This window comes from Oenanthe melanoleuca, chromosome 1A (assembly GCF_029582105.1).
Source record: "Oenanthe melanoleuca isolate GR-GAL-2019-014 chromosome 1A, OMel1.0, whole genome shotgun sequence".
In the NCBI taxonomy this organism is placed as follows: domain Eukaryota; kingdom Metazoa; phylum Chordata; class Aves; order Passeriformes; family Muscicapidae; genus Oenanthe; species Oenanthe melanoleuca.
The window spans coordinates 7,066,113-7,086,161 of NC_079334.1; the positions used below are offsets into that span (position 1 = coordinate 7,066,113).

The window sequence follows — 20,049 nt, forward strand, 5'->3', positions numbered from 1 at the left end:
AAGACACTACACAGACAGCAGAGAATTTATAAGAGAAAACAGGAATTTCAAGTAGGAGCTCCTGTCCTCTCACACTTGCATGAGTTCTTCCTACTCTGTCTTTAAAAATCATTGAGGTTTTTGAAAGAGATGAAGTGCACAGAAAGCTAAGCAGGAAAAGTGAGGTTATAGAATCCGATTATCCTAATGCCAAGTAAAGTCAGTTTTCCACACCAGTTTCTTCTAAAATATACCAACCACTCACATTTATTCACAGGTAATCCAGCAATCTACTTTCAAAATTCCTATTTAGTCAATAGACTAAGACTCTTATTGAAATAAAATGATACTACAGAGCTCACAAAAGCTTTGAATCATTCAAGTAGGAGAAAGTGAAAGCTACCTTTATAAATAAATAATTTAATGAATTTGTGCCCTTAAGCTGTTTCTGGAAAAGCAACCAAACCAGACCTATTAAAACACTCAGCTACAAAGTTGAACTCCAGTGTTATTCAGATAAGTTCTCTTTTACCATTTGAATTTAGCTGCAGCCACTCCGCAGGGAGCCCAAAATTCAAATATTTTATCAGGAGATTCACAGCATGTTCTGCTACGTAGAAACCCCACTAGCATAGAAGGCCCATTGCATAATTCATTAATCCAGAGAATGCCAGCACATTTGTATAGTCTTATATCTTTGTTTTCTAGTATAAAATGCATGTTTAAAAACATAAGAAATGTTCACTCCCCAGCAAAGCCTAGATAATTACACCTGAGCAATAAAAGGACAGATTCCCTTTTCCATTGAACTCCAAGTCACCATTTCTAGTTTGACACAAACAATTTCAGTAAAAGACATGCAGGGAAAGACCTTTTGTACAAAGCAACCTTTAGAAGTTTCTGGATATTTTGTCTGAAGTTTACAAGCTTGTTTTAATAGGCTATGATATTAAAAAAAAAAAAGGCAAATGAAATCCTGAAACCTTTAATTATGCTGACTCATAACCAGGTCCTAAAGCAGAGCTCGCCTACTTTGAAGCCATTTATAGGATCAGGTTCTGCAATGTGAGAAGAGTGGAAATAAAAGTGCCACAGTGAATACTACTGCCTTGCCTTTTTACAAATATCCCATCAGTACAGACCAGGAACCTGGGCCTGTGGAAGCTCAGTTGGAACAAGGCATCATTAAGGTCCCTTCCAACCCAAACCATTCTGTGACTGTCTGGTTTTCAGTTGGTAAAGGAGTAAAAGCAACTAACCTGGATCAGGCTTGCCTCTTTATTCACCACAGTGCTCTCATAGATGTGGGCTTGGATCTGAAGAATGAAAAGATCAAAGTAACCCCAGCCATCAGTACAGATCATGATAAAACTCTGTTCCTATTTCCTACTAGGAAGGGAAAAAGACTATCCATGTTCCTTGCTTGGAAAAAACCAATTTTTTTCTTGGAATACTTGTGTGGTGCTTGTTTTAAAGTACAACTATTATACCTGGAAAAGAGTGAAAGCATTCTCAACTTTCAGTCACCTTTGTTTCCTCTTGTCTGTCCAGGCCAATATCTTCAGCAACATCCCTCAAAGCATGACCTTAATGTATTTTCTTGAATAGTGGGGAAAAGGTATTGAAAAGTTTAACTTGGAGGAAAGAATGAAACTGGGGATTGTTGCTACCAGCCCAGTTTTTAGCCTCCAGACAGCAACTTCCTTAGTGAAAGTTGTCATGCTCTCCAAGCTACTATTTCATTGCAGTTCTCCAACACAGAGAGGTTCAGGGCTGTTTGCCTTCCAGCAGCAGAAATTCCCCCTTCACTAGACCCAAGTAAAAAAATCCAGGTTGACTTTTTATTCCTCTCAGCTTTGAAGTGCTTACTTGAAGTTGTGCTGTGTTTTTAGACAGCTCCAAAAGCTTCTTCTGCAGCCCATCGTTGTCCATTCTATTCTTAATAATCTAAACAAGACACAGTGTTTAGGCACAGCTGAATGGATTGACAGCTTCTCCTTGAAGAAATCAGGCAAAAATGACATCTCCACCCCCAAGCTGCTGCCTACTCTCCAGCACTACCAGCATTTTTGCACATACACTGCATGTGTTTGCCCCACCAAAACTGCTGCTGCTCCTTTTACCCACCCATAGCACTGATAAAAGAGAAAACCCCTCAAAATGTGATTTATAACCACTACCAGACCTGGAAAGCTAAAGAAAAGTCAACCCTGCAGCATGAAAATTGTTATCAGAAGGATGTGGTTTAATAGCTATTTGGACTGAGGAGCTTTGCAGAAAGAATGATCTTCAGGTGCTTCTTTTCTGTACTATATTTGATTTAACCTGTTTCTCCATTTCCCCCCGAATAGTCTGAAATACAGTCTGTAAGCAAGCATTAGAACATGATACAGTTAAAAAAAAGTATGAACAACTCTTCTCTAAATGAAAAGCCTAGGGATACTCTGCAAATGGAGCTGCATTCCCAAAAAATCTCCTCTAGATCCTTGGCCAGTGGCAATGGATCCATCTGTGAGTGGAGACACCAGACAATGAATTTTTTTTATTATGGATTTTTGTTGTTAAAGCTCTAAACAAGATTCCTCCTTTGGATCTTAAGGGAGGAAAATAGAAGTGAATATGAAATGATAAAGTGTTGGGTAGAGATTGTTTCAATATAGAGTTTGTGTATCTGTAGCCTTGGGAACCAGGAATACTTGGAATTTGCCTATAAATCTTGGGGAAAAGGTGGTGGTGGGGGAAAAGCAGTTTGTATCTGTCCTTATGCTTCCCTAATCTCATCCTTACTTACCCAGCAAGTGGAAAATATGAAGCACAGTGCAACCTCAAGATATGAAGTTTTATGACACATCAGCCTTTTAAAATGTTAGATATTTTGATAACCTAATTAGCATGCAAGGCTTCAAAGTCTGACAAACATTTCATTTCTTAATGGCAAATTTTAGCTAGGCAAGAACACGTCAAAACATGATTTATTTTACCTCTTCCTGGAGAGAAGTAACTTTGATGTTGAGAGACTGGTTTTCTTTTTCCTGATCAAGTCGATGGAAAAAAAAAAACAAAAACAAAAAAGAAAATAAATAATAGAAACAGAGAAAAACAGAATAGTTGATTTTTAGCATGTCAAATTCAACACTCAAAGACCACAAGCACATCCAGAGCTGTGGTGTTGAATCTTTGTTTCAGAGAGCCCACAAAAAGAGGAGAGCTGAGGCTGGTGCAGCTCATGGGCCTCCACTAAAGGTCCAGAGAAGGACTTAATTCTGATTTTTAACAGCCTGAGCAGCCACACCACTGTTACAGCAAGGTGAGGTGCTGTGCAAGGGAAACAAGAAGGAAGAGAACCTACCAGCTGCTTGTTCTGCAGAAGAACCTGCTCTCTCTTCTCTTCTGACACGTTCACATTGTTTCTTGCTTCCTCCAGCTCTTCTTCCAGGGATTTGGCTTTCAACACAAACTGCTGGACACTGCACAGGGGAAGCAAATCCAGAGAAACTTCAGCCAGTTCATGTTGGTTGTTTAGATAGGTTGGAAATAAGTATTTTTAGAAGACACCAGGGACTTTTTTTTTTTTTTGCACAGACACTTAGAAGAGCAACAACAAAGTTTAAGCCCATCATTTCCATCCAGGAAGCAAAAGCTCATGGTTCTACTCCTATTTTTCACCCCCTTCCACTCTTACAGTGAGGGATGAAACCCCATCCAGGACAGGTGGATGCAAACAAAGCTTTGTTAAATATGTTAAAAATTTAGCTTGTTGCAGTTAAATATATCAGATTACCTAAGCCCAAATTCATCTTTACAACACTTCATGGTTTACAGCTGGGGAAACCATTTCTGTTCAATATTCAAGGATGAGCTCTGCACCATTTTCTTACCCTAATCTGATAAATCCCAAACCATGCCTTAAAGCTTTTCTGAGCTCAATCCTGCAGAGCATCCCAGAGCAGGTGGTCCCACATAAGGACACATCCCATCTCAGAACCCTTGCCTTAACCTCCCCTGAAAACCCTGGGAACAGCTTGGCAGCTGACCAAACCATATCAGTCTAACTAATTAGGCCAGATAATCACATTTAAAAATGGGCTTGTACCCATGGCACTGATATGTCCTCAGACTACAGGAAGGCTGAACAAGTGACACAACTCATCTCAGTCCATCAATGAGCAGCAAAACAGCTTTTAGACACTCATTTCACCTCTGCTCAGCAATAAGAATGTGGCCTAGGATTGGAAGCCTTCCAGTGCTTGGCTCTTTCTTGGTCATGTTATGCCTTTTTAAAATATTTTTGTTATTTTGTTTGTTTGCTTTAGCCTGAGATTCTCCCTGTGTGCACCCACACCAGCACATGCTGCAGGAAGCTGGCTCTGAGATGAATGATTTTATATAAAACCAGGGGGGACAGAGCAGAACAAGCAGGCAAGAGGGCTAAACCTTTCAGATATTGCATAAAGTCAAGAAAGGCACTGAGATGAAGAAATGGTGGGGAGAAGAGCATGAGAGCAAGGCACAGCCCTGCCTGGGGTAATCAGAGCACCCCACCTCTTTAATTGCTGATGTAGATTCTCATTATCTGCCAGGAGCTTGCTGTTGGTCTCATCCACAGCTTCCAGGGTGACCTTCAGCTTGTTGTTCTCTTCCTGAAGCTTCTGGTTGTTGTACTGCAGGTCAGCAATGCAGGTTATCAAGTCAGAGGTCTCCCTGTCCCAGTGGCAAACCAGCAAAGAGTGAGAAAGGTGATTTCATCTCCTCCAGACTTGTAAAACATCCTACTGCACTGATTAGAGGTGAGGGAGAGCCCACAGAGGACTAGTGATGCTGCAGTGTCCAGTCATTTGCTCTGCAAGAGATAATGGAGCATCTGCAACCAGTTTTTCAGTTTCATGGGCACCAAGAAGTTTTGGTTTTAAGCACTTTTTCTGCTCCCTACAACTGAAGTGAGCTGTCAGAAATGTTCTGCCACAGCTGGATGTCTGCATGAGAGTGCTTTAAGATTTTGCAAATCACCTCTTGGGCCACTAATGCTTCTGTATTCACTCTGCAATTTCTGTGTCCTTTATTTTCCCCCAAGTCACTTTATACTTTCAACCAAAACTTAAATGAGGATCATTCTTCTGAGATCCTGAGAAGTTATAGGGAAGCATTACAGAGCAGGTGTTGGATTTCTGACTAGGCATAAACTGCAAGTCAAACTTCTGCTCTTTAAGTGCTTTGCCATTAACAGAGCCCAAATCAAAACATTGCTACTGCTACTACTACAAAAAAAAACAAATTTCAAAAAACTCCCTATCATAAGAAAAACAACCCCAAACAAAACCCAAGACCAGATTTCCAGGACATAATGTCTTCATATTGTTAGACAATTAAGAATTTGGTGGAGAGAAGGACCAGTTTAAACAGGGAAAGATACAACAAACATCTGGTCACAGATTAAAAAGGCAAATGGACACAGAAGCACCAAGATATCAGTAGGAAAAAAATACTGGTTTTATTTTAAGTCTAGGCAGAAGCTGTGAGGAAAAAGGTGACAGCATCAAGAGCTCCTACAGACTGAGGTAAGCATTGAAATATGCAAGGATAGTGATCTGAAATAAAGGTTCTTGGAATTTCTGTCAGGTGGTTCAAAGCTAGCAGTGCTACATTCTGAGAAAGAATTGCTTAAATGGACTCACATGTCTCCTTTAGACACATCACCCCCAAAGGCCTCCAGGCTTCCTGAGGTAACATTCATCCTGGCATGAGTCTTTTTGGCTGAAAGAGGTGGGGGTTTTGGTTATAGAGAAAGAAAGTGGAGCTTTCCCGAACAGAAACAGAGTAAAATGTTCTGCACCTTCAGAGATGTTTTTAGGGACTTGAAACTCCAGATCTTCCATGCTTGCTGATGATCCCTCAGTAGCACTTTCTTCCCTGAAAGAAGGGAGCATCAGGGGTCAGTCACAAAACCAGCAGGACACTGCTTACCAACACATCAAACTTCAGCCAAACCCAGTGCTGTGGACATGGTGTCCCAATTCCACTTTCTTTCCAGAGCCACAGGGGAGTTTATAACCTCCTGTTCCCACAGAAGACTTATGAGACATATTTATTAAAATGCTGTTACCCTTTTCTCTTACAGTCTTCAATCCACTCTCCCATGACAGCGTGGTATGTTTCCAGGTCCATGGAGATGTCTTTGTGCTCAGGGTCCAGCATGTTGCACAGCTCTTCAAGGCCACTGTCCTCTGATCCCCTGCTGGTTGTGTGTCTCAAATAATCAACTATCTTGGACACTGCCACTTTTCCTAAAGCAGAAACACAGGTCAGGCTCCAAAGCCTAGAAAGGCACCATTAAAAAAAAAAGTAATAAAAGGCCACACTACTGATCTGGGGCTCTGAGCAAATCTGGGATTTTAATAGGTGTCCCTACCCATGGCCAGGGGATGGAATGAAATTATCTTTAAGGTCCCTTCCAACCCAACCCATTGCATGATTCTAACACTTTTAGTCATGTCTGAGGTAGAACTGGAGGAATTGTCTCTTGCTCTGAAGTTTCTCAAGTTTCTAACAGGATAAAGGCTGAAAGAAAGGAACAGTGATCTGCAATAAGGGTAACATGTTATGTGTTGCTCTGCAAAGATCAACAGGGGAAAGGTCAGGCACCATGCAAAAGAGGCACAGGCATTTATGCATTTATTCTGCATCTGCCACAGCACAGGCACCTGCACATCTCAGAGCCTGGAACCTCTCATAACACAATCTAAACCTCAGAAAGGTTGAGAGAAGAAAAGAGAGCAATGAAAAGTCCCTGGCAAACCTGTGCAGTGGATGTCACATGCACAGAAGATGGTGGTCAGCAGGTCCTCTTCACAGATCAAACTCACATCATACATGTTGTCAGCCCTGGACCCCACAGTCTGCCTCTCTCCTGTGAAAAAATAAATCTGTTATTGCCCATCTTTACTTGCTCATGTTAACTTCCATTCCACATGACTAAAACAAAAACTCCTCCAATAAAAACAAAGATTTTATTGCTAAACAACAACAGGAACTGGTCAGAGCTGGAAATACTCCATGCATCTACTTTTAGATGTGTATTTTTGGAAAAACTTGGTTATTCTTTTTATGGAGTAAACATATGAAACAGGACATCTTAAAAGGCCTGGTGTTTCTTCCCTCCCTCTCCAGGTATATTGTAGAGAAATCAATCTCTAAAACAAACAAATAAAAAAAAATCCAAACAAAACCAAAGAGCAACACCCAAACTCATGTATTTTCAAAAATCTGTCTGATAAACTATAGGCTAAATTAAGAGCCAAATAAAATTTGGCTATTAAAATAAATGCCACAGTACTAGCCAAACAGTAGTCTCGATCTCTTAAACTGTTAAAAATATCTCTCTCTTCAACAAAAAATGAAGCAGCAAACTTGAAAAAGTTTGTCTTATTAATTCCTCACTTTTTGCACTCACATTAATATTTTTAGAGAAAATTCAAGATTTGCCTCAGCTCTTTTTGCAGTCTTACAAGATTGGAGTGCTACTAAAATGTGTTGTCACTAGTTTAAGTGGTAAATGAAGGTTATGTACATAGAATTAATGTTCTAGGATTCTGAATTAGGGGGTATTTTTCTTCAGGGTTTTTTTACCTCTTTCCCTTGAGGGAAGTGTCTTTGGCACAGGAGGTTGGACCAAAGCACTTTCTGGCTTTTTCTCAGATGGGAAGAAATACACATTTGGGCTTGACGTCAGATACTGCTGCTTGGGGCGCACATCTTTAGGCTCAGCATTTGCTGAAGGTTTGTTCTGGGCATTGGCCTCCCTGGGCCCAAAGCAGAAAGGAGAAGAATTGTCTGTGGGACAGTCAGGCATCCGCGAGCTGCTGGGTCTCTCGGTGCTTTTGAGGATCGAGAAGGTGGCGCTTGCAGGGCAGGAGGCAGAGGAGGGACAAGACGAGTCTACAACAAAAATGTTGTCACTGCCAGGGCTGGCCAGGGGTGAGCAAGTGCTCTCCTGGTTTCTGCAGGTTCTCCCTTTCAGTATTTCTTCCAGGTTTTTTTTAGTATTGCTCTGTGGGCTGTCGAAGTTCCGCGACTGAAATTTCGGGATCTGCAAAGCCGGGTTGGAGACTTGGTCCAGCATTTGGATGGATTTGATCTTCTTGCAGATGCTGTCCACTGGGTTGTGGTGTCGTTTCTTAGCTCCACGTTCCAGAGACTTCTTCATTTCCCTTCTCTTGCCAAATATCTGCAAGAGCAGGCACAAGATATAAGAGGGTGCTCAACTCACACATTTACACCAATTTTTCCATTCAGCAGACAGCTTGGGGCTTTGAAAACCCTTCTTCCACTTACCAGCTGTGACAGAAACCATTAGCCAGGACATTTTGATGTCCAAGGAGCTAGAAGCTGATGTGGCAAAGTTGGGGAAGAAAGACAGAAATACTTCCTGACATCTCACTTCTTATTCTGAAGCACCATAACCATGGCAGGGAGGTGAGGGGGAATGACAAAACAAATTACCAGAGGGCTTTTTAAACTAAAAGAAGCACTTCAATTGTACCTGGGGGTGGCAGATGTGAGGCAGAAAAAGTGAGACCAAGAAGAGTGTCAGCATTTCTGTGAGCCTACAAGAACAAAAAACTCCGAAATCCAGTTTTTCTCGTACTAATCAGCCACAGCTGTCATGATTCCACACTGGGAATTGCACAAGGAATATGCCCTGCAGAGGCACCTCATCCTGTGGCATTTTTATTATCTGTTCTGCCAGGCAACATTTAAAAAGCTATTTCCTACAAGATAAGCATGTTTGTGTGTGACTAAGGCACGGGAGGCTCATTTTGCAGGGATAAATCCTCATTCCCAGAGGTTTCCACATCTAACCTTCACAACCACCTGGACTGATCAGCTGGGAGCTTCCAAGGGACAGTGGGGACTTCACCCACAGCTTCTCAACCCCCCAAAGCACCAAGAATGTTCTCTGGGGGATGCCCTCAGCAGGACTGGCATCCCCAGCTTGGCTAAATCTTTGCCATTGGGAAGAAACAAGAGGGGAAACACTCCAGCAGGAAGTGACATCAAAATTATGGAGCTATATTATTAAATATAATAATAACATACCAAATGAAGCTGGGTGAAGTGCCCAAGAATCAGATTTTAAGTGATTTTTTTTTTTAATGTAGAAAAATTAATTCCTTTCTCCCAAAGCAGCAGCAAGCTTCACTAGCACTTAACACTTGTATAATCTTTTGAAGCAAGGAATAAAATCATATATAAGTAATTATTAATCTAGACTGAAATAAACATAAATACTAGGTGTTTCATTTAATCTATTTTATTACAAGCTGCCTGCATGGCAGCAACTTAGTTTTATATAAGCAGAGGCAAGATCTCTAAGCTTATTTTTCTATTATTTCTACAAGTAGTAACATTTACTCTAATGAATATGCCTTAGGCACTTAAGGAATACTTAAAAAAATAAGAATAAAAAGAAGCTCAGAGCAATTTTAGAGAAGAGACTTCTTTTAAACTATGTCTCTCTTAAAATATTTAATTCTCAAATAAATGCCAGGAAGTGGAAGCAGTCTTCTATATTAGAGATGTATTATTACAGATGTGTTATTTCTAAAGAGATAGATGAATTACCTTTAAACTGAAATTTAAATAGCACTAAAAAAAAAAAAAAAAAAAAAAAAAAAAAAAAAAAAAAAGAAAAAGAAAAAGTTGTTTAAGTACACAAGAACTTTCAAGAAGATATAAGCAACACACTATTTAAAATAACTGATTTTTTCTTTAACATACCAGTAAAATAAAATAACCAAAAAACCCTTATACTTACACTAATATATGGCAAAATAATTCTCTGAAGGAGACAGTACAGCAACTTTAGCTGCTCCTCTGAGGAGTAGCAGCAGACTGAGCTTCAGCCTTTAAATGAGCAGAGGGCTCTTCTGCTGGAAAATCAGCTTTACAAGGTACAGTTGCTGCCACTCAGCTGCAGCCAGGTTCTACTCAAGCATCAGGCTCCTGCTCCCTGGCCTTTTTACCTTTTTACCATTTTTTCCCCCTCTCCCATCTCTCCTGCAGCTGTTAAATTAATTGCCTGTAATTTCAGTGCAACTTGAAGTCTCCCCACTCTTCTAATTATTGTTTAAAACAGCAAGGAACGTTGTGATACAGGTCATTGCTGTGTCAAAACTCTGTTTCCTGGGATGTTTCTCACTTCTATTAGCAGTTCCTTCCTGCTTTTCCCACCTACAGCAAAATTTCAAGCAGGAACAGATCTAATTTATGAGAGTTAGAACAGGGAATAAAGGAACATTGTACTTTTCATCACTCTCACCACTTTTGAAAGGAAGGAAGTGTTGAAGTCTCTTGAGCTGATAATGTATTAAATAGATTCTTTGTTAACTGTCAGCTCTGCCCTTGGTTCTGTGGAAAAAAAAAAAAAAATTGTCATTAAGACTCTTAACTAATTCCTGTTTTTTTTTTTATTCAATTATCAAGACTTGTGCAGTAGAGCCTGTACAGCTCCTGCTAAAGCACCTTGTAAATGCCCTTGCTTAGATGGCCACATCTCCTTTCCAGCCTGCAAACTGAGAAAACTGTTTTTCAGCTGGTGTTTGCCTCAGACCTGTCCAATTCTGGGAAAATTGTTGTGCCATCCTGTGGTTCACTGAACTTCAGAAATAACACCTCTTTCTGAGATGCTTACACCTTTCAAAATTTCTAGTTTTTCCTGATGCTTTCAAACACTCCTCACCACACAGAATATATTTAAATTTTGCTTACAATTATCCCTTGAAGCTGCTTCTCTTTCACAAACTCACTTGTGAGAACAGTTGGACCTGGACCTGGCTGCAGCATTGCTCACACATAAAGTCCTGTTACCTGTCTTTGTGTGAGGCATTTATATTATCTCTGACTGGATTTTCTGCTCCTTGTTCTCTACCTCAAGTAGGTTTTAGCACAGTTCTTCTCATACAATCTAAAGAAAAGGAAAAAGCTTTTCCAGAAAACATGCAGTGCTTGAAATGCAGCCACAGACATTGTGGTGCTGTCTGTATGTGCAACAGAATAATTAAATAAATTTGGGCCAGCAACTGATGGCCTCTCTAATCCTGCACCTGGTTTACACCAGGGAGTATCTCTTCCCTTCAGAGCTGCACTGTGAAATTTCATCTTCCCAGAGAAGTTGAAGACATCCCTACTTATTGTAGGGGGATGGAATAGATGACTTTTAAAGGTGTCTTCCAACCCAAACTGTTCCATGGTTCTGTAAATTAAGGTCTGTTATGAAAATCAATAACACTGAAAAACATGTTTGTGTGGCACAAAGGGTATTGATGTGTTGTTGTCGGGCTAGGAGAGCAGTGGAAAGGATGTAGCAACAAACTTCTTTCATGCAGAAGAGAAGGAAAAGTTCTTTATTAAAGAGTCAAATCACACTTATATAGAGCAGATCATGGCAGCAAGGACAGAAGTGATTTCATTGGTGTTCTCCCCTGGTGAACACGCATTCACAAAAACATCACATTTCTCACACGTCCAGCAGGTGCTTAACCATTGTTATAATTCTTTCTCTCATGTTTTCATTGAGCAGCCTGAGAAAATCCAAGCTGTTTCTTTCCTGGCTTTCACCAGTATCCATATTGATGGATTGCAGATTGGATTGCTTTGGTCAACAGGTTTTACAGGGCAAATACAGAGCTTGTATACAAATTTCTCCTTAGTTTGAGTGGGATATATGGGGTTAAAGTTCAGAGTCAGCTTTGAAACATCACAGAAACACAAAAACCAGCCCAAAAAGAAGATATTAAGAGGTCATAAGCTCATAACCATGTGTCTGGGCAGGATCAGTTGGGCAATGAGTCCTAAAAATTCACTGTCCAATCTATTCTCTGAGTTTCTCAGTGATAACAAATTAAAATCCTTCCAGGGAAATCTATATTTGACTTTGCCACTGATAGTAAGCTTGCCTTACTATGCAACTTACTGCAAATGAAATGCAAAATGCTTTGTCATTTCCTACTTTGCAGGCTCTGCCATGACATTTCACAGCCTTTTATGATGCTGCAGTAGCATGTAGGAGCATGAAGTACCCTGTGCTAGGTGCTGCTGCTCAGGTGCCAGACAGAAGTGGGATGTATTTCCCAGAGAGTTACCAAACTAACAGGGAAAAAAAAAAAAAAATCAAGCCCAAAGGAAATGAGAACAAGCACAAAGCAAAGTTCATAAGTTCTGGCAGATTTATACCTTGACAGCACCAGTGTTTGCTGATGTGCCCACTGACCACCCACACACAGGACAGCTGCACCTTCTCCTCAGGAACAAGCCATGGATCACTGGTGTCCTTACCAGCAGTTAAAAATACACAGCCACAAAAACTGGATCCTGTGTTTCCAGGGAAATAGTTGGGAAAGTGCACAGTTGTGATGCAAGTCAGTGAGGTAAGTTTGACCCCAGTGGTTAAAACTCCAGCACACGAGAACATTTCCCCCTCACCTCAGCACTGAACTTCAAAGCCAGAAATTAGCTTTTTATCACTTACAGCATCAGGATATGCAGCCTGTGCCCTTTAGATCAGCTCCAAGAATAAGAATAGGTTATGTTCTTTCTAACAAGGGGTCCTGCTGCTATAGCAAGCTTCCCTCCACTTTTCTCACTCAGGGTATTGATTACATGCCAGAGCCACTTCCTCCTCCAGGTGAATCAGCTGAGAAATGGCAGCACTGACAATGTTTGGTGCACAGCTCATCATCCCAAAGTGCCACAGTTTTTTAGTGTGTTGTGATCCATAACCCAATTATAGGCTGCTTCATTTTTCAAGGGTAGGAGCTCATATGTGCCCACACAGAGCCACAGTTCTTTTGTGAATGCAAACACCCTCAGTACCTGCACTGCCTTCCCAAAACATTGCCTCCTGTCCCTGTTAACAAATAAACTGTGTCCCATATGCCATCCTAGAAGTGGTGGGATTTCTAGGAAGGCTGAGATGGCCACCTTCTCATAGAATCATGGCAAGAAAAAGCTTTGAAGGGAGAAGCTGAATCTTTTATATTTTGATCCCTGAAGTAGAATTGACAAACCTGGAGTTCTTCATTCTGCATGCAGACTCCTTAACATTTCCAAGGAGATGGTTCTGAAATACACTTCTGTTTGAAAACTGAAGCAACTTGGAGTCACCTGTCATAGTAAAAATAAGTGGATTTAGGGCCATGAGTCACAAAGGCATAGACAATTTAAGGGAAAAATAAAGACCTTTTTTAAAAAACACCAAAAAATCCTAAAGCCCCAAACCATTATGGAAATGCAATTTGAGATTGGGTTCATTTCACCTGATGTGAAAGGTCAAGGTCAGCTGTCTGTTGATTTTTAGACACCCTGGTGGCACTCAGGCATCTGATGGCACAGCAATAACATCATTTAACTTAAGATGATGCTGTCAAAATCCTGCTTTTGTTCTTAAACTGGTGATCACCTGTCCCTACCACAAGGCAGTTCAGATTTTGATCTGCTGTATTCAGCTCCCTGCTGCCCTCCAGGCAGCCTCAAACCATTCCCAGTCTCTACAAGGATTCCAGTGGGACTCAGAATACAGCCGGGTTTGGAAGAGAGACTCCAGCAACAAAAGTCAGAATTGTTCAGATTTTGCAAAATGGTCAAAAGACAAGAAAAAGTGAAGCTGTTTTCCTATACTGTGGTAAAATCTTTCTCCATGCTTCCCATTGTCCTGCTCTTCTCCCAGCTGCAATGGGAGGGGCTGAGCTGGTTGTCCCCCCCTGTTTCTTTTGTGTTATCTCATTCCAGTGGCAGGAAAAGCAGGGTTTATTTTCAGTGCCAGACACTTTCTAGATTTCCTACCACGAGGAGAACCATCCTGAAGAGATACTTCACACTGCCCAATCCTGCTCTTAGGATTGTGCTGGGAGCCAAGAAAGGACAAGAAATTGTAACAATGATTAAACACCTGCTGGAGACATGAGAGAAGTGATGTTTGGCACAAAGCATGTTTTCAAAGAGGTGTTGCCTTCTTGGGCCAAAAAGCCTTTTCTATTCTGTGTGGCACGAACTACCCTATATAAGTGTAGTGTTTCTTTAAATAAAGCTCTCTCTCTTTTGCTTCTCCATTACACAAAGAACTGTGTTGCATTATCCTTTTTGCCACTCTCCTATAGCTCAAATGCAACATAATCCCAAGGGCAGGGGATTAATTTTCACAGGCTCAGCTGAATGTTTTGATTCCAGCCCTGTGGTCTGTGCATAACAGGAAGATCTAAAGTCACTCCAGAAGGGAATGGGGGAGCTGCTTTGCCCCACAGTGCCTGTCTGCACATCCCTCCTTGGACCCCACATCCATGAGCCAGTGTTTGTCACACACATGGCCTGACCTGGATTTTTGTCACACCACAGGCCTGTGTGTGAGGCTGCTGCAGTGAACTTTCCATTGGTCCATCTTCTAATCAGCAAATTCCCACCTCCCTGTTTGCTTTGCTTCTCCTTCTGCCTCCATCGAGATTACAAGGGAAAAAGTGCAGGAGGAGAGGTGAAAACCCTGGCTACAGAGCAAGCAAGGCCAGGCATCAAGCATGATTAACTCTTTGTCTGAGGACCAAACCCACTCTCCATGACTGCAATGAGCCCAACAATCCCAGAAGTAGCTCATGGGAATGACTTCCTGATCCTGCTTTTTTTCTGCTCCACTGTCTGACCTATTCAAGCCCATGATCTGGGCTTTTACTCCACCCAATCCATGAGACAGAAAAGTGTTTCCGAGTTCAGGGTTTATTTATTAGGAGTTCAGGGGTTTTTGGGTATTTTTGGTCTTTTTTTGTTGCTGTTGAGCTTTGTACTTTTACTTGTGTGTAAGAAAACTAGATGCAAAAGATAATTAGAGAATCAAACCATAAACTACATCCTCTGAATGCATGCAAGGGATAATATCAATCAGTGACACTGAGTAAATCACTTTTTTCTTGATGCTGGTGAGTGACTTACCAGCTTTTCCAGTTCTCACAATGGATACCAATCTGTATTGTAGATTATCCTGGGTAAGCTCTCACCATCCATATTAATATTCACTCTGGCTGTGATTATTGATCATCCAGCAGGAAGGTGATGCACTGCAAGCACACAGGGCTGATGCTGATGTATTCAGGATGTGTTCACCTGGTTAATGGGGTGCATCTCCAAGTGCATCCATCTTTCAATCATTTCAATCAGGGCTTCCTGCAAGGCTGCAGGTTTCCCTCAGGAGTCATCAGACCTTCTGCTTCCCCATCTACAGGGCTGACAAGAGATCCCTTCAGACTCCTCTGCCCCGCCACGGAAGGGGAGGGCACATCCACCCCAAAGATTTAAAAAGGAACCCTGGACATGCAGGAAGGAGATCTTGTGGCACATCATCCTGAGGAAAGAAGAGTGAAGGTTTGTCACCAATATAAGTATGAAGGTATGTGAGAATTTTTTGGTCTGTAGTAAAGATTTATTTCACAATTAATTTTTTTTTTTCATGTGAGGGCAATATTTAGGAATTGCAGGGGGGCTTGAGAAATTTTCCTTAAAAGTCAGCTGAAAGAAATATCCACATAGATATATTATATGTATTTTAAACAACTGCATTTAGGAAAAAAACACCAATAGCACAACCTGAAATGAACCACTGTGAAACATAAAGTTAGATGCTCTGCTGCCCATCACTGTTATCAAGACATGAAAAACAACATGGTCAGTGTGAACAAGCAGAGGTGCAACTTGTGCACAGAGGATTCATGCTCAGTGCCCCCATTTGCATGTGCTGCATCAGTGAATTAACTCCAAGAATCGAAAAAACTTGTCTTGTGACTAGTGCTAATCATGGTTGATATTGATAGAATGCTAAATTTAAAACATTTTTTACTTTTTTTTAACCTGAGGAAGTAGAGATTTTGTCTCTTGGTTGGTTGGTTTGTTTGTTTGGAATGACAAGCCCCCTACATTTGCTTGTTGTCTACAGTTTGGTAAAACAGAGGTAGATTTTATACCATCTTTACCCATTAGTTTGTACAGTATTCTCATTTCTGGAGGATCTGATGTAAATAGGAGCATAAAAGGTGCTTGCCTTGATGGCAGCTCTCACCAGAATGGGATGGGATTTGAGTAAAAATGATGAAGTTCTATTTAACATGAATCCTCTGATCAGATCAGCATGCACTGAAACACCCCCTGAGCAAGAAGAGGTTTGGCATCAAGACAGGGACAAGGCAGGAGCTGGGAACACCCTCACATTTAGATGTGAAGTTGGGAGGATGTGCAGATGTGAAAGACTTTTCCTGTGGTTCTCTGTTGTGCACAGGGGCTGCACAAACTCACAGCATCTGCCCTGGCCCTGCTCCTGGCAGCATCCTTCATCACCTTCTCCTGGAGTGCCCCCCAGGTGAGCTCAGGCTGGAGCTCATGGAGCTCAGAGCTTGGTGCCAATAAGTATTTGCACTAATTAGCAATGGCATGGAATGTTGGTATGTCTCTTTCACCTCTTTTTATTTATTTATCTTTTTGGCATAAAGGCTCATTTCCAAAGGAGAAACTGGACTCCTCATGCCATGCTCTATTTGAAGGGTGCACGTAAGTCCCAAGCTCTTTCCCTTTTGAGGAGATAAATTTCCCCACCCCTGGATTATTCCTTGGTTCCACACAAGCAGGAGATCCTGAGGATGCTGTGGGGGTAGAAGTTTTGAGGCTTGCAGGGAGGATGTGCTAATTGCTAATTATGTCCTGGGCACACCTTTGGTCCCTGTACAGATCATTCACTTCAAACTTGGACTCAGTGGTCCTGGTGGGTCCTTCCCACTCAGAATATTCTCTGATTCTGTACTTAGAGATTGTGTCCTTTGATCCAAATCATCACATTTAACAGAAATATTAATATGAAAAACTGTATTCTGAATTGTTGATTTAATATTAGAAGATATCTGGGAGGGCAGGTATTAAGAGAGGAAGAAAAAAGCTCCCAGTAAATTAGAGGGGGAAGAAAAAAAGGTCATAATCCTGAGAAAAATGCAAAAGGGAGACAATATAAATAATTCCAACACAAAATAAGTATAAGCTCCAAACAGCTGTAAATAATACTGAAAGTTCTAGTGGCATTAATATAAGCTCCAAACAGCTGTAAATATGACTCAAAGTTCTAGTGACATTAATACAATTATTTCTAAATAAAAGTGAAAATTTTGACCTTTTTTGTTCTTTAAAAAAAATTCTTCCAACTGAATAATGCATCGTGTTACTTCCCTAGTGTGCTTTTTATTATTATTACTGATGCACAGGAAGCAATGTGATTTTATTTTGTTAGTCTGGGATTTGGGTTGGGTTTTTTTTTTTTTTTTTTTTTTTTTTTTAAATAAAAATACAATTTTAAAGGCAATACTTTGTAGTCCAGCAAAGAGATTGAAGGCTCTTGACCATATACAAAATTGAAAAGGGTCCTTTAGGGATTATGAAGTAGGAATTACAACAAATTTGGGGCTTTGCTTTTGCAGAGGGACGTCGCTTCATCGCAGATGAGAGCCAGAGGAAGGACCTGTATGGCAGAGTGCAGCTGGGTGAGTCCATCCTCACAGGGCTGTGAGGATCCATCCCCCTTCCCCAGTTATGGCAGAAATCCCTGGAAATGGGAGGGGATTTGGAATCATGGCCAAGGAAACAACTAGACCCCCTTTTTTTTTCCAGTCCCTTCATTCCAACCAGCACATGACAAATAGTGACTTTGCTCTCTGGTGCACCTGTGTGATTTCATTTACATAATTTCCAGACTGACCTGGCTGCTAGGTGGGATTTTCATCAGTGCTTTTGACTTGCTTTTTGCACTGGAGAAAAAAATAATCAGATCAAACTATTAATTGTGCTGAAGTGACAAATAACAGAGGCAGGCAATGTTTCTGGAGGGAACAGAATGTTGTAAAAAAGTTAGGAACTTACAAAAAAGGAAAATGTTCCTTTTACTTTCTGAGGGACTTTGAAATAACCTCCCTTTAAAAAAGATTGCTAATCTCTCTTGTGGTAATTATCAGGTTTTGAGCAGACAATGTCACAGAGTGAGGGAGACAGTATTGTCTTGAGTGTCTAGTTATACAAATAATAAAAAAAGCAAAGAACAAAGTAAGGAAATGCCATAAGACACTAACAAACCATGCATCTCTGATTTTTTCATTCCAGAAACACGCAGCCATAACATAAATCCTTTACCTCTTTCTGAAGCTGCTGCACTGTTCCTTACTGCCTTACAGAAAGCACAAGAAGGTAAATGCACCTTTTGTCTTACTCTTCTTTAGAAGTGTTTTTTTAGTATTTAATTTACTACAAATTTAGCAAATTAATCTAAAAGGTCTGTTTTGAACTGAGATACTGTTCAACAGAGCACCCTGAATTGGAGTGCACATTCACACAGATTACAACATGAGCCACATAATGAGAGCAGGTAAATATTTGTATATTCTGCTTTTAATTTTCTCTACAGATCTTTAACAGGTTTGGATTCAAGGGAATGGCTATTTTAAAATTGAATTTTCCAACCCAAATCTTTACTGGGGTTACTTTTTCTACACAGTATTGTTTGCTTGTGAAAATTTTATTCTTCCCCTGGATTTGGTGCAAAGGTTTAAAAGAATAATTAAGAACTCCAGGAGAAGAGCTGTTGGTTTCACATCACCAGGCTGAAACCCTAAACCTCTGCTCTCCATGTCCTCTGCCCTTAAAATCCCTCACCTCTTCAACTATCAGAGACTTTTTTTTTTTTTTTTTTTTTTTAATGGAGCTGGGGCTCTGTGCTCAGCCCTATTTTCCCTGCCCTGGCAGAACTCTGGGAACAAAAAAAAAAGTGCTTTGGACAAAATATATGAGCACTTCTAAACTTAAATCAGTGAAAGTGTCGTTTGTATGCCCACAAAATCCTCTGAAGGTGGATTTGTACAAATTTTAGTGGTATTTTCCTGCCTGCTGTTGCTGTAGCAGGGGAGATGGACAGCAACAGAGAAAAAAAGGGTGAAATTGTTTTTAGAGATGCTACCTCTCTTAGCTGGGCAGTCACACTGCACTGAATCTGTTTAAGGCACATCTGAAAGCTGAAAATTTGGCTGGCTGAACTTCCTTTTATCTACAACTTATTTCTCCCCATTGTGTCTTGTCTTGCAGTGGAAGAAGAAAACAGTGATCACCCTGACTACTTGACAGACAATCTATCAAATTGGTGAAATTATTTAAAATGTCTTAAACATTTGTACAGCTTTGAGCCTGAAAGCATAACTTGTGTAAGTGTTTCATCCATTCTCACTGAAGTTCCCAAAGGGTGAGGTGTTTCCACAGTGCAAAATTTTGAATGCAAAGGGATTAAGAGGTAATAGTTCAGATAAGGAAAGCATCTGTAATGTTTCTGCTTTCTTTAGAGCATTTTGTATGTCTCACCTGAAATTCAAAATACATGGTACCATCTCACCTGAAAAGATGATTAAAACTGTCTTTTTGGACAACCACTTCATTAAAAAGTTTTTCAGTTGCCATTGGGAAACCTTTTACCACCTTCTACTCAGCTGAATATTGAAGCTTTTTAAACTCTGATAAAGACAGGTTCCATTACCACTGCATTGGTGGCCCTGCAGGCTGCTGATGGTCAAAAAATTCAATGAGGTGTAAAAAAACATTCCAGCTATCTGTGACTGCAAAGCTAGTGATTTTTTTTTTTTTTTTTTTTTTTTTTTTTTTTTTGGCAGATATCAGTCAGCACAGAGAATAGGCAGCAGCATTTATTGCCCCAGTTGACTCCTGCAGAAATACTCTGCAGTGTTTAATAATCCTACTGAGCACATAAAGGCAGTTTGGGGACAGGTCTTGCACTATCAGGGCCTCATTAACAACTGCATTGTGATTGTACTTTTTTTGTTCTTTCTTTCTGAGTTGCAGAAGTGGAATTATGCATAAGTCTGTTAATTATCATTCTGTGCTGATAAGGATGTATTATTTATATAGTTCTGTGATCTTACTGGAAAGCCCTCTGTAGTTCTGATGTAATTAAAGAATAGCCACATGATTTCTGTGTCCAAGCAGCTGTTTTATTTTTTTTAACCT

At 40.6% G+C, this 20,049-nt stretch overlaps 2 protein-coding genes across 2 annotated transcripts in view; one reads left to right on the plus strand and one right to left on the minus strand.

Annotated features, from left to right (window-relative positions):
- The window catches only part of LOC130264029 (inositol 1,4,5-triphosphate receptor associated 2-like), a 34,445-nt gene extending 26,266 nt beyond the window's left edge, over positions 1-8,179 (minus strand). Inside the window, exons 1-10 of the mRNA XM_056511947.1 lie at positions 7,603-8,179; positions 6,773-6,883; positions 6,080-6,260; positions 5,810-5,886; positions 5,652-5,730; positions 4,522-4,680; positions 3,329-3,446; positions 2,961-3,011; positions 1,849-1,926; positions 1,239-1,295 (exon numbers count right to left, since the gene is read on the minus strand). Coding sequence (XP_056367922.1) covers positions 1,239-1,295; positions 1,849-1,926; positions 2,961-3,011; positions 3,329-3,446; positions 4,522-4,680; positions 5,652-5,730; positions 5,810-5,886; positions 6,080-6,260; positions 6,773-6,883; positions 7,603-8,179 — 1,488 coding nt within the window. The remainder of the gene's footprint in view (positions 1-1,238; positions 1,296-1,848; positions 1,927-2,960; positions 3,012-3,328; positions 3,447-4,521; positions 4,681-5,651; positions 5,731-5,809; positions 5,887-6,079; positions 6,261-6,772; positions 6,884-7,602) is intronic.
- Positions 8,180-15,352: 7,173 nt separating this feature from the next.
- On the plus strand, positions 15,353-20,011 carry SPX (spexin hormone). Its single transcript, XM_056516286.1, has 6 exons — positions 15,353-15,403; positions 16,286-16,366; positions 16,497-16,554; positions 17,469-17,531; positions 18,145-18,228; positions 19,120-20,011. Exons 1-6 carry the CDS (start codon positions 15,398-15,400, stop codon positions 19,176-19,178), a joined length of 351 nt encoding a protein of 116 aa, XP_056372261.1. The 5' UTR covers positions 15,353-15,397; the 3' UTR covers positions 19,179-20,011.
- Positions 20,012-20,049: the final 38 nt, after the last annotated feature.

What these genes read in the sequence shown, in the direction of transcription:
- SPX (XM_056516286.1), top strand. An exon ending in TCTCCTGGAGTGCCCCCCAG is followed by an intron (nt 16,367 to 16,496) that starts GTGAGCTCAGGC and finishes TTTGGCATAAAG; the next exon opens with GCTCATTTCCAAAGGAGAAA. An exon ending in CTTACAGAAAGCACAAGAAG is followed by an intron (nt 18,229 to 19,119) that starts GTAAATGCACCT and finishes CTTGTCTTGCAG; the next exon opens with TGGAAGAAGAAAACAGTGAT.